Source organism: Siphateles boraxobius, unplaced genomic scaffold (assembly GCF_051911475.1).
Source record: "Siphateles boraxobius isolate OS27281-9 unplaced genomic scaffold, OSU_SipBor_1 25, whole genome shotgun sequence".
Lineage (NCBI taxonomy): Eukaryota > Metazoa > Chordata > Actinopteri > Cypriniformes > Leuciscidae > Siphateles > Siphateles boraxobius.
The window spans coordinates 13,787,448-13,800,992 of NW_027508866.1; the positions used below are offsets into that span (position 1 = coordinate 13,787,448).

The following is a 13,545-nucleotide window of genomic DNA, read 5'->3' on the forward strand; positions in this document are numbered from 1 at the left end:
ATTAGCTGGTTTCTCTCTTGAGTGAACGTGACACACAGCACTATGACTGCAGTCAGCAGAAGAACACACAGCAACACCAAACACACTGTAGCTGCCCTGGAGCTTATGTTCCTCACAGAATCACTTCCTGAAGATGATAGACATTATGCAAGTCTATTTTCTTCTTCAATTAAGACAATTTACTTCAGCTTTTATGAGTTAATGTATTAGTAGTTAATCTCAGTTACCTGTGTGTTGAGGTGTTTGGGTTTTCGCTGTTTGGGTTTTCGCTGTTTGGGTGTCGAAGTCCTTGGTGTCTTTCTTATGTTTCATGTCTCTTACAGCCTCAGCACTGATGTAGATATCAACTGTCTTATCTATTCTGTCTTCTGATTCCATGATTGAACCTTTATCCATACCATCATTTACAAGCCCAGACATTCTTAGTGCAGTTTGGATGGCTACAACTTTTTAACTATGAACCGTAAATGTGAAGTTTTAAAAGTCAAACCTAAGTAACTAATATCTCACCTGAAGTGAATATTTTGTACTCCTGGTGTGTGTCTGTGGTAATATTTCACGTATTTATGTAAAAAGGAACTTGCAGCACATAGGAAGTAAACACAAATGTCACAATTTTCTGCAATGGGATTGGTTAACTTAAAACATTTATGTTTAACTAAAACATTTTTAGTGTGGCTGTGCAGCACCTTTTATTAACTACTTTTATATACATTTGTATATATATATATATATATATATATATATATATATATATATATATATATACAGCACTATGACTGCAGTCAGCAGAAGAACACACAGCAACACACTGCAGCTGCTCTGGAGCTTCTGTTCCTCACAGAATCACTTCCTGAACACCACATATTATTATTTTATTTATTTATCAATTTAACACAGCACACATCAACTGAAAGTATTAAAAAAACTGAGTGAATTATTAATCTAAGTAGCTGTGCATTCAGATGGTTTTCTTTGCGTTGAGCCTGTGATCTATTTTCCAATTTTATCTTTGATAACATTTTTGTAAATATTACCATTGCTTTTTCCCATCTTCTTTGTTCATTTTCCAAGTTTTTCTATATATTAATTTACTCTTTCAGACAGTTTTTCTCCTGGAGTGGACTGTGTTTTGTTCATCGTCTGTGTTTGTGTGGACTGTATTTATTTAAAAGTATTTATTTTAATTATTTTTTTTGTGGATAAGTTTAAAGTATTGATGCATAAAGGAACTTTAACTCACTGCAGAAGGTCACTGGAAATATTTGTTTCAACAATCTAGATTGTGTTCTTTTAAAAAAAGGTTCATACGCTAATTTAAAAGGTGGGTGGTGTTGGAAAATGTAAGGTTGTTGGAGCTTTTAGGTTGTTACTAGTACATCAAATGATCAGACAGCTGATCAATTTATGGTTAATGTTTTTGGTGTCAGTTTATAAGCTAAAATAATTAAGGAAGTGTGGAACTGATGATATAATATTCATTTTTGGATGAACGGTCCCTTTAATATCACAAAGAGAATGCTTGATCGGCCTAATGTTTATAAAGAATATATACTTTTAAGGTCCCCAAACTATTTTTGTTCTGAGTTCTTTTGGGAACTTAACTGGGGGCATCAGATCCCACTAAACTTCACACCTTGACTTCAACTATTTGACTGTTGTTCATGTTCTAAATAAAATATATGAAACTGTTTGTTGACTTTACCTTCTATATATATATATATTTCTCTTCACATATTTCAGGAAATAAGCCAGTTAATTATTGAAGACACGTAAATTACCATCAAGCAGTGTTATTGTCATAATTGTAACGAAAAGCAGCAAGACTTTGTAGATAACTGTTGTATGAAAAGTATTGTGATCTGAAATATTATTTCTTATTAATTTGTGAGTATATGTGTAGTAGCATGCATCAATAGGATGTCAAAGTATGTTCTGGCCCCTTAATATGGTAGTGTTTCAATGGATCACAATGGATTTGTTGTTTGAATAACATTAATGAAATATAGACAACAGCAGCTATTTATAGGCAGCTGTCACTTTAAGACAGATTGCACGGATCCAATATAATGATGCACATCTTTCTCTTGTTCTCTTTCTCTTGAGACATAACCGACTGTGTTTACAAGAATACTTGCCGAGACTGGTATTTTGTGTGTATGTGTACATTTAAGTGCAAGGCGACGCAGAAGAGGAATCATTTCGGAGTTTGCGTTCTATCTGAAACGCGCCTCTCTCTTTGTGTGCGCGCCTCGGCTGGTGAGTTGGCAGCTATGCGCACAGATAGCAGCGCGCGGATACCGAATGAAATTCTCTTTTGCCTCTTCTAGTGCTGGAATGGTTAAAATCTACTGAATGTGTAATCTAGCAAGATAAAACATTTGCAAATTATAAACTTTCAGTCTATGGCGGTTTTGCTTAATGTCGGATTGCATTAAGGGTTTTCTGTTAGAACGTTGTCGTGTTAGCGGCCCCTAAGTTAATAACTAATGATCGTTGCGACGGAAGTGAATCAATCAAAACTTACTTAGCTGGACAATAACTTTATTCTAGAGCTGCTGTAAAGCCAAAACAATCTCTGTTACTTTAATGTCCTATTATCACTGTAAAGCTGCTTTGAAACAATGTATATTGTTAAAAGCGCTTTATAAATGAAGGTGACTTGACTTGACTTAAACTTGAAATGAATCTGCGAATCACATGCTTGCCGAACTGTGGGGCCTGGTCATTACGAGTCACAGATCAGCAACGATCCATTTAACCCCTACTATGGGGTGAACTATAGGCTATACAGTATGTGTATATGGCTAGATGTGTTTATTCAAAGCAAAGGGATGGTTTATATTAATTACAGAATAACAAAAACAAAAAGTTGTAAAAAAAAAAAAGCTAATTTTCTCTAAAAGACTTAACGGGATAGTTCACCATCCTGAAGATTTGAGCTCTAACACTCCTTCCTAGAATCTTCTAGTTATCCTGAAGACCTTGATTCATTGCTTCAGGTTCGACAATGCCCACTATGGTTTTGGACAACACTACAAATGGCTGTCCCCACAGAGAGTCCCCTATTTAAGGGTATAGGGGGCCATTTGGATACAGCCCTTGATTTGCTGCTTCAGGTGTGTTTAATAAGGGCTGGAAATGGACCATTGCTTTAGATCAGTGTTTCTAAAACCCTGGTCCTAAGCTGCATTACGATTGACAGGGTCCCTACACAGTGTTTACTGCTCTCTAGTCATTTGAAGTTCACTTCACTTGACAAAATGCCTTCATTCAGAACATCCTTCAACATCATCAAATATAGATGGCACTTAAGTCGCGTATATTAGAGGAGTTTAAGGGTTTGGTGCCATAATATACTTCTGTAAATAAATATAAATTACCATGCGTAATATACAGTACATGTGTATATAATACATCCAGGTCTGTTTATTTAAATATAAATGTATTATTAATTTAATTTATATAATTGTCACTTTAAAAGGACTAAACTGAGAGATAAAAGTCTGTTTTGATGTTCAATATGAAATTTGGTCACTTTATATCAGATGTGATTTTCTCTATTCAACCCTTAATCATGATACTTGCATTTTTACTATCACATCTCTGTCACAAATTGGTTGTAATGAGCGCATGACGATGGAGATTCAAAAAAGCAAAACTGATAGTAAATCTACTAGATAGCAGGTAAGAGAAACAGCATAACACAATCACGTAAATCATAAGGATTAAATACATAGGGTAAAATTATTAACAGGAAAAGGTGTGGAAATCGATTAACAACCATAGAAACTAAAAATCAGTACGTTTACATGCGTTTATAATGGGATGTTGGCAATATTGCAATTAAACTTTACGTCATGTAAACATAAAACTTTGATCAAACTAAAGTGATTAATTACTCATTATCTGATAACTACTCATTATCGTAGTAACCATATTCGCATTAAAATATGTGGTGTACACCGATTTTAATCACAATAAACAGGCATGTAAACACCTTAAGCGTGTCCATCGGATGAGACGTTAAGCCGAGGTCCTGATTCTCTGCGGTCATTAAAAATCCCAGGATGTCTTTTGAAAGACCTGGGGTTTAACCCCGGCATCCTGGTCAAATTTGCCCCCTGATCTCTCTCCATCATGGCCTCCTGATCATCCCCATACACTGATTGGCTTCATCACTATCTCCTCTCCACCAATAAGCAGGTGTGTGGTGGGCGTTCTGGCGCAATATGGCTGCCGTCGCATCATCCAGGTGGACTGCACATTGGTTGTGGTTGAGGAGATTCCACCTTCCATGTAAAGCACTTTGAGTACCCAGAAAAGCGATATATAAATGTTACAAATTATTATAATTAATTAATTAATTACAACAAATTATTACTGCTCTTACCAAACTGCGCATGTGCTCAGTTCTACATGGATAACGTATGTTTCACACAACTTCATGAATGAACCACTGTGCAGTTTCTGCTCCGTATCTTTATCCAGACGGTGCAAAAAATGTGACGGCAGCGTAAGCAAATCAGGCATTGCGATGTTCATCAAGCATCGAAAAATATCCAGTACGTCCATAAAAAAATATTTTGAATTTGATGCGAGTAGATTAAAACAATGGCCGGTAACATACTGAATGCCTATTCTGAGTGGGGTATAACCATAACCGAAAAAAGTTGTCCACCTTTGCTCATGATCCACAATCACGCCCACAGTTCTCTTCTCTACCTCCATTAGGCTCTCCAGACGCCCAGATCCTGTAACTACAGATCAGCATTAGATGTTCGCTAGATAACTCTGAAGATTATTTCTGGTTTCTCTCATTGGTCATGTTTTAATTTTTGGATATTAGCTGGTTTCTCTCATTGGTCATGTTTTCATTCTTGGATATTAGCTGGTTTCTCTCATTGGTCAGGTTTTTATTCTTAGATATTAGCTGGGTTCTCTCATTGGTCAGGTTTTCATTCTTGGATATTAGCTGGTTTCTCTCTTGAGTGAACGTGACACACAGCACTATGACTGCAGTCAGCAGAAGAACACACAACAACTGCCCTGGAGCTTCTGTTCCTCACAGAATCACTTCCTGAACACCAGAGATATGATGTTATTTTCTTTATCAATTTAACACAGCTCACATCAACTGAAAGTATTAAAAAACTAAGTGAATTATTAATTCACTTATTTTTTTCGGCAATTTTATCTTTGATAGCGTCATTATTTTCGTAGATCTCATCAGTGGTCTGTCCATATTTTCTGTGAATTTTGCATGTTGTACTCCTGTTCATTTACACTTTCAGACAGTTTGTGTCGTCTAGATTCCAACAAACTAACTCTCGAGTGGACTGTGTTTGGTTCCTCATCTGTGTTTGTGTGCCCAGAATTAATGCAGAAAGGAACTGTTCTTTCCTGGAAATGTTTCAAACTACTACAGAAGGGTTTGTTTAAAAAAAATTTTTTTTACATATTTCAGGTATTTATGCATGAAGGAACTGATTTTTGTGGAACTTTTTAACTCACCAGAAAAGTACACTTGTTTTTTTGTTTTAGTTTTTTTGTTCTAGTGTGCATTGGGTTAATTTGAATAGGATTTAAATGCATATATCAAGGCATAATCATTCAGTCTCTTTGTTTCAATTCATCGAGGGGCTTGTTCATTTGGACAGTGGGTGCTGTTTGAAAACTGTTGCAGCTTTTAAAATGTTTATATTGTTGCTGGTACATCAAAGGTCCAGACCGCGGATCAGTTTATGGTTTTAGCAGCGGCTGCATTTACAATCTGTCTGCACATAAGTTATTTGTTGATTTTCAAAGAGTGGACTTAGAAGAACTACTGTCAGTAACTTTTGGGCCAAATCTGTTAAGGTACATCCAAACCATAAGATCTTTTAGTGTCCCTAGTGCAGTAAGTTAAAAAGTATTTCTAAATAAAAAGAAATGCACCTTGTTTGTTTTATGGAATTTTAAAATGTTATATGTGTAAACAAAAAATCAAACAGCAATATAAAAAAATATTTTTTTCAACTTGTATAGTTCAAATTGTAAAAAATAAATAAAAAAATACCAACTTCATGCCAATCTCATTTAGGGTCCATCACTGTCTTTCAGCTGAATGTTTCAACAGTGACATCATGCAGTAATCAGATCTCTCAATGAAAAGATGTGCAGAAGATGTTTTCCTTATTGTACTCACTGATGGTTACAGACTATGGCCTTGTCCACACTAATATGTTTTTGTTTGAAAACGCATATTTTTCTCTCCGTTTTGGCCTTCCATCCACATTGACGGCATTTTCATTAATGAAAGCAAAGCTTTTTGTAAACACTCTCCAAAGTGGATAAATTTGAACCCGATGTTGTTGTATGGACTGTCAAAACAGAGGTATTTAAAAACTGACTTAAGTTTAGTCATGTGACGCATGAATAGCTGATGCTTATCTTCTGATCATTGTCTATCGGCACAACCTGGCACGGGGGTTTGCGCGGGGCTCTCCAACAAGCGGGTCCCCCCCACACTGTGTTCCTGTCCTCCGCATATTGTACCAATAGATATTCATGTTTACACCGGTATTGTGCCTGTTATGTGCTATTTACTTTCACACTGTTGCTAAAATGTTACTTTGCACACTCTTCATATCACAGTCTTCTGCAAAGATGACAGAAAATTTACTCACATTTCCTGTCCTGCGGCAATGCATGAGAGGAGTTGCGTTTTAGACCAAACATATGGTGAGTGAGTGCGACTTGGACGCATCAGTGAATGGTGAGATATTTTGCTAAATAAAATTATCCTGTCAGAAGAACTGCGCGATAACTGTATTATTTATTTTTCTGTCTTCATCATCTCAGTGAGATTTTGTGAGGTTTTACGCATGCGCAGTGAGGTGAATTTAGCGTTTTTTAAAAGTTTCTGAAAAACACCTGAAAAACGCCAGTGTGGACGGAGAGCGTTTTTAAACGAAAACGTTTTCAAATGTATCTGGATTAATGTAGAGATGCTTCCTCGTTTCCTCGCTTCCTAGCCTGAGACCCAGAAACTTATCGTACTCAGCCATCTTGAAGTAGTCTACATCTCAATTCTCTAATTGCACCGCAAGGAATGACGAGTGATGAAGCTTCCCGAGGAGTCAAAAGCGAGGATACACCGGTGTATCCTTCCCTTGCATCCTAAATGGGTGGAGCTAAGACGCAAGGAAAGGAAGTAGGGGAAGGAAATGAGAATGCACAAATAAGAAATGAGAAGCACCCTATGTCTCTTGTGTGTGTCCCTATGGTTTTGGAATTCTCACAGTCTCAGTTCCTATTCATGTGATTATGACATGTGATCCTGTCTTGTGCCCCTTTTGTTCTGTGTTATGTTATCAGTAGGTGTAGGTCATGTGGCGCTGTGAAGACTGATCGACGAGAGTTATCACAGTCGGGGGCGGAATTCAAAATGGAACCGACAATTCAGACACTTACTGCTGCCCATACTGGGTTTTTCCTGCATTGAAATGTTTTGGGCGGCCGCCTTAACGAATTTTTGTTCCACCAAAGCCTTAGGCCCTGTTTACACGAGAACGCTCGCGGGTGAAAACGTAAACATATTTTATCAGATGTGCCTTTCGTTTTCACGGCGACAGCGTTTTTGGGGCTTAAAACGCAAAAAAGTGAAACCACCCTCAAGAGTGGAAATCTTAAAAATGCTCCACCGTCGCGTTCCCGTCTAAAGGGTAAAAACGCAAATCTGCTCACGGTGGCTCTCGTCACGTATGCGTTTACGTCACAGGCATGCGCCAGTACAGGAAAATGACAACCAACATGTCGGATTATTTCCATACGTCGGATCTCAAAGTTGCCCTAGCACAGGGGTCCCCACACTTTTTTGCTTGATGATCTACTTTTAAAATGATCAACACAATGAGATCTACCAACTAAAAAACACAGTTTAATTGAAAAAAATACACTTCAAAAACTTGTTGTCACTACTGCATGTAATCTTGTAATTGAGGAGAAAAGTAATAATAAATGTTTATTGTTGATATTAAATTTTAACACTAAACTCAAAATACCTAGCACAACAGATTACAATAGCCAGGGCATTTATCTTATTCTGATGACTTGCACTGAATGGAATCAGACAGTTTTGTGTAAATCCGGGCAGTAGCTGCTGATAGCTAGTCTCAAACAGGCCTCCAAATTGTCATTAGTCATGGTGGACCGGTGTTTTGATTTGATAATCTTCATGTGAGAAAAGGCTGATTCACATAAATAAGTTGAGCCAAAAAGTCCAGTTAATGAGGTGGCACATTTTCTGATATTTGGATACTTTTCTTCAGCAAGAAGATTACAAAACTGTCCACTGGCCCTCGCCTTCACCTGAATGTCAGTCTGCAGTGCTAAAATCTCATCCTCAAATGCTGATGGGTTCATCTGAAACAGCTTTCCCATGTCTGAGGCCAGAGAATCAACTTCATACTCATCTCCAAATGGAAAGCACATGAATGTAGCGATTGGCTCAAGTAAAGCAAAGTCTTGAAAACGTTTGTCAAAGTCTGACCTGACCTTTTCAATTTGCTCAATGTAACGCTCACTGTCAAGCTGTGCAGCCTCTTTTTCTTGCTTATGAAGTTCAGATGCAATGTTTTGGAAGTTGCCTATTTTGTGACGCTGCAGCTTAGATGTGAGTAACTGTAGTTTTCGTTTGAAAGCATTAACTGAGCTGATCATGTTGACCACCATCTTCTCTTTACCTTGTAGCTCTAAATTTAGCTCATTCAGCATGTTAGTCAGGTCAGTCTAAAAAGCCAAATCTAAAAGCCACTGCTCATCCTCAAGTTGTTTGTACTCTGTATTTTTAGTAGACAGGAGAAACTCCTTTATCTCAGGCAGTAGCTCGCGGAATCTTTCCAAGAATTTGCTTCTGCTTAACCATCTGACATCTGTATGCAGCAGGAGATCCGTGTGGTTGCAGTCAGCTTCCTCCAAATACGCACGAAACAGCCGTCTCTGAAGTGAGCGCGCACGTATTGAGCAGACGATTTTCATGGACACATCCATGATCTCTTTCATGTTCAGCATTTTCGCACATAGTGCTTGTTGGTGAATTATGCAATGATAATAAAGGAAGTCAGGAAAAGCATCCTCCTCCTTGCATTTGGCAATGAATCCGTTCGAACGGCCGACCATCGCAGGTGCTCTGTCAGTTGTGATTGACACCAATTTAGACATTGGTAGCTGTGTTTTGTCGACAAAGTCCTTAAATGACCGGAAAATGTCCTCGCCCCGAGTGTGTTCTTTCAAAGGCAAAAGTGTTACCATTTCCTCTCTCGCTGTCATGTCTTTAAACACCATCCTAATAAAAACACACAATTGTGCTGTATCGCTAATGTCCGTGGACTCATCTAACTGCAGAGAGAAAAATTCACAGTCAGTTATGTCCTTTCTCAGTTGCTGTGTCAAGTCATCAGCATCATTTCACAACGACGTGTAACTGTATTTCTCGAAAGTTGGACAGCCTTGATACCGGACACAATCTCTGATTTGTTTTTAAAATCACGAAACAATGAGTCTGCTGCCTCGACAAACGTGTCTTTTATCATTTGTCCATCTAGGAAAGATTTTTTATGTTTGACGATGGTATGACTCAGCCGGAATGATGCCTCCGTGGCTGCCTTTGCTTTTAAGCCTGGGCCAGAAAAAAGTGACTGTTGACCAGTTAACTGAGATTTCAGTTCTTTCACCTTTGTTCTTCTTAGCTCGCTTCTTGCAGGAAAATCGTTCTCATAGTTTTTATGAAGTGTCCGAAAATGTCTCTCAACGTTTCCTTTCTTTGGAATTGCAATACTTGTTTGGCAATAGCAATACTTGTCTTCCTCCCACTCCGCATGGAAATGGTAGGTTTTTGGCTCTTTGCTTGGTACCGCACTCATTTTCAAATGGTTGGAGTATATGAATGAATGAATGTCATTTGTGTATGCTACCGATTACAAATACTGCTAGCTTTGTTTACAAATTCGCGCTCTGCTCTCCGAAGCCGGTGTTGGAAAGCAGGCTAGTTGTCATGGCAACCGAATAAACAAAAATCTTGCCTGGTCAAATTCATTCGTCAAGTGCAATCAGACAGAAACTAAAAGGAGAAGGAATAAGGACAGTGGCACAATGCTATATTTATTTTTATTAAAATTTTAAAAAAGCATATACAATTATGTGTTATCTACCAGCATTGTCTTCGCGATCGACTGGTAGATCGCGATCGACCTATTGGGCACCCATGCCCTAGCAGCTCTGATTAAGGTACAAGAGACTTTTTGCTGTTCGCTTCGCCATGTTTTGATTTTGCGCTACTAGTGAGAGAAGTAGAAGGAAGGTTGTACGCAGGTGCACGGACTTGGTGTTGTTGTGTGGCAGTGCTTCACATTGCCACCAAGCCACCTGGAGTGCATATTATATCGAATTTAACATACTTTAGCGTCACCATATGCACGCAGATATCTAGTGATGAAGTGTTTTCTGTGTTGACTCATCTTTCGCGATGTCTTAACAGCCGAGATTCGTAGTACGCACACAACGCGTACACTAATGTCCGATTCGCGGCCCAATGATTACTTTGAATCGAATCATTTTAATCACTGGTTAAAACAACTGATCTGTCCAAAACTGAACTCACGAATCGATGTGCAATGTAAGTGTGCTTACCCCACTTAGCTAGAGTGGTTAGTAAGAATTTTAAGCCTTTAAAATCCACAGTATTTTCAGGTTATTTATACAGGTTATTTATATTCACAATGTGTAGTAAATGACCTAAATCATTCAGTATAGACTGGAGTGAGGTGAAACCAGAAGAAAACAAGTTGTTGTTAGCTAGCTGCTAATTTTATTCAATTGTAATGGTAGGTAGAAAAAAAGAGATCATACATAATATATGAGATATAAATTTAAGAAACAAAAATTGGATTTCTGGATTTTTGGAAACCTGTACATTTTCCTACATGTATCCTGCTTCCGTTACAAATCTGCGGGGACCAATCACAAACTGTCTTATCCACCTGGCGCGCTGTTGGCGGGTTTATCACAATGACTATAGAGAAGCGACCGTCAATCCAATTCCTTTTAACCTCTCGATGATGCTGAATGGTTTCTTTAGTTTAGCAAACAAATCACTTTCATGTTTTTTTTGCACGACCTGCAAAAATCGCTCAATGCCATTGCTGCTTCTGCAAACTTCTGATCAATGCTACAAATCAACATGTTTGTTGACACGTTTCCTGCCTGGCATTTTCACGTCGCTCTGCAAATGCAAAGTATGTCACCCGGATCGTTGGTCGGATTGGTTAAAGGACTATCCAATTGTGTACAGAGTTAATTGAATTTTTCCTGTTGGTCACGCCTCTTGTGCAGTAGAACATACAGCGCAGACTCCCCAGACTAATGTTCAATCTTAAAAGATTGAGCTTGGTCTGGTGATTGCCAGACTAAGAAGTCCCCGCATGGTCTACTATTTCCATTGGATTTTCTAAGTGTGGATCCATGCACACTCTAAAGGCTAATATTGCCCACAAACCATTTTGGCTTTGGTGGAGGAACTACAAACACAAGTTAAAAGTGTTAAAAAACTACAAAACATGGCGGATATGCGCGAGCAACGGTGGGAGGTTTAGATAAAGGTTTGAGTGACTAATCAAAGTTTAACCTAATAAAAAAATATATATATATATATATATATATATATCAGGTTATCCATGTTATATTTCATCTGCAATAACAAAGTGTAGGCTACTTTTATAAAGATCCGTTTGATCATTAACTTTTAAATGCATCATTATGCATTAATATGAGGAGAGTTCTCCACATGATAGAGCCGCGACTGCAGATCAACGTGCTTGTGCATTTCTCTCCGATACGGTAGGAAATTAAATGAAATGAAATGTGGAGGATGTTAACTGTGACAAGATGATTGACAGGCCAGTTTACTGTGACAGGATGCGACAGAGATCCACTATTGTATGATGTGAAAGTATGTCCCAAAGTGTGTGTACTCTTTTGCTACACGCTCTAAATATCTACTTTTTCTTCACAAAAAGAGTACATGCTTTTAGGGTGTAGTATAAGTAGGCGAACTGAGACGCAGCACTAGTGATCCTGAAGACCTTGATTTGCTGCTTCTCTTTAATTAGGACTGGAATAAAGTCAGTTGGAAGGTGGGCCTCCAGGAGCAGGTTTGGACACTATTGCTTTAGATCAGTGTTTCTAAAACCCTGGTCCTGACCTGCATTCTGATTGACAGGGTCCCTACACAGTGTTCACTGCTCTATAGTCATTTGAAGTTCACTTCTCTTGTCAAAATGCCTCATTCAGAACATCCTGCAATATCAAACATAAACGGCACTTGAGTAGTGCATATTAGAGGAGTTTAATAAATATTTCTGTAAATAAATATCAATTACCATAATTTGGTAATTATGTTAAATAATTACCAAATTATTAATAATTACCAAATTAATTACCATTTTTTTATGGTATTTTTTTACCATAAAAAATGTTTTATTCATTTAAAAATATAACTGTCTTATTCAAAATGACTAAAATGAGAGATGAAAAATTTGTTTCGATTTTTAATATGAAAATGTAATTTTCTAATATTACATCAGATGTGTATTTCATCTTATTTAACCGTAATCATGATATTTGCATTGTAACTATTGCATCTCACACAGTTTACACTCGTGAAAAACACCCTACAAGCCACTCCTGGGACTGATTAAACTCAATAATAATGCCAGAACTTCAACTCCTTTTAATGCCTTTATCTGAGTCATTATTCATTATTTTTAATGCCTTTATTATATACAAAGATTCTGTGAAGTCCACTTTTCTAGTAATTTCGGGTCGAATGGAACACACTTCTGGAGTCCCATTTTGCACATTATATACGTATGTCTCCCTAATTTAACAACTCATTTAACTCATTACATGGAACTCCAGGACATGAAATACGTGTCTGACAATAGGAAAATTCCAAAATGTGCAGTTGAGAGCATCCTCCAGAAAGGAACTGGTTTTCTTTTTGTTTTGTTTTTTGTTTTTTTTGTGGAAATTGTTCAATTTCTTTGCATAAAGGAACTTAAACACAACAGAAGTACACTAGATTTTCTTGTTCTCAGCATTGTGGATTGGGCTCATATACAATATGTTAAAGGATTTCTTGTTGTAAAAGGATTCTGTGGTGATTGATGGATTTAAAGCAAAACCATAGAGGGAACTATAAAGATCTATTGATTATTGTATCACTGATATACCAATAGTTAGCTGCTGGTTGTTTTTGTTATAAAAGGTTTAGTAAATTGTGTACATACAATTGTATGTAAACTGTATCATTTGAATTTCTTAAAAAATTGTTTTTGATCATTAGTCACTAATTGCACTAAGTGCAAATAACAAAAAATATTTCTTTGCATAAGTGTAAGTGGCAGATACTATTTGTTTATCAGTGTATTGTAGTACGTTGTCATATGATAACATATGCAGATAGGATAATATATCAAACATTTTCAAAGTATGTGTAAAATAAAC

General features: G+C 37.3%; 2 protein-coding genes across 17 annotated transcripts in view; one reads left to right on the plus strand and one right to left on the minus strand.

The window, feature by feature from the left end:
* The window catches only part of LOC143750007 (uncharacterized), a 50,454-nt gene extending 49,925 nt beyond the window's left edge, over positions 1-529 (minus strand). For all 9 annotated transcript variants that reach the window (XM_077242779.1, XM_077242785.1, XM_077242783.1 and 6 more), the window contains exon 1: positions 228-529. In XM_077242779.1, coding sequence (XP_077098894.1) covers positions 228-420 — 193 coding nt within the window. In that variant the 5' untranslated portion in view covers positions 421-529. The remainder of the gene's footprint in view (positions 1-227) is intronic.
* cadm2a (cell adhesion molecule 2a) overlaps positions 1-13,545 on the plus strand; it is a 496,729-nt gene that overhangs the window by 329,271 nt on the left and 153,913 nt on the right. The window lies entirely within an intron of this gene.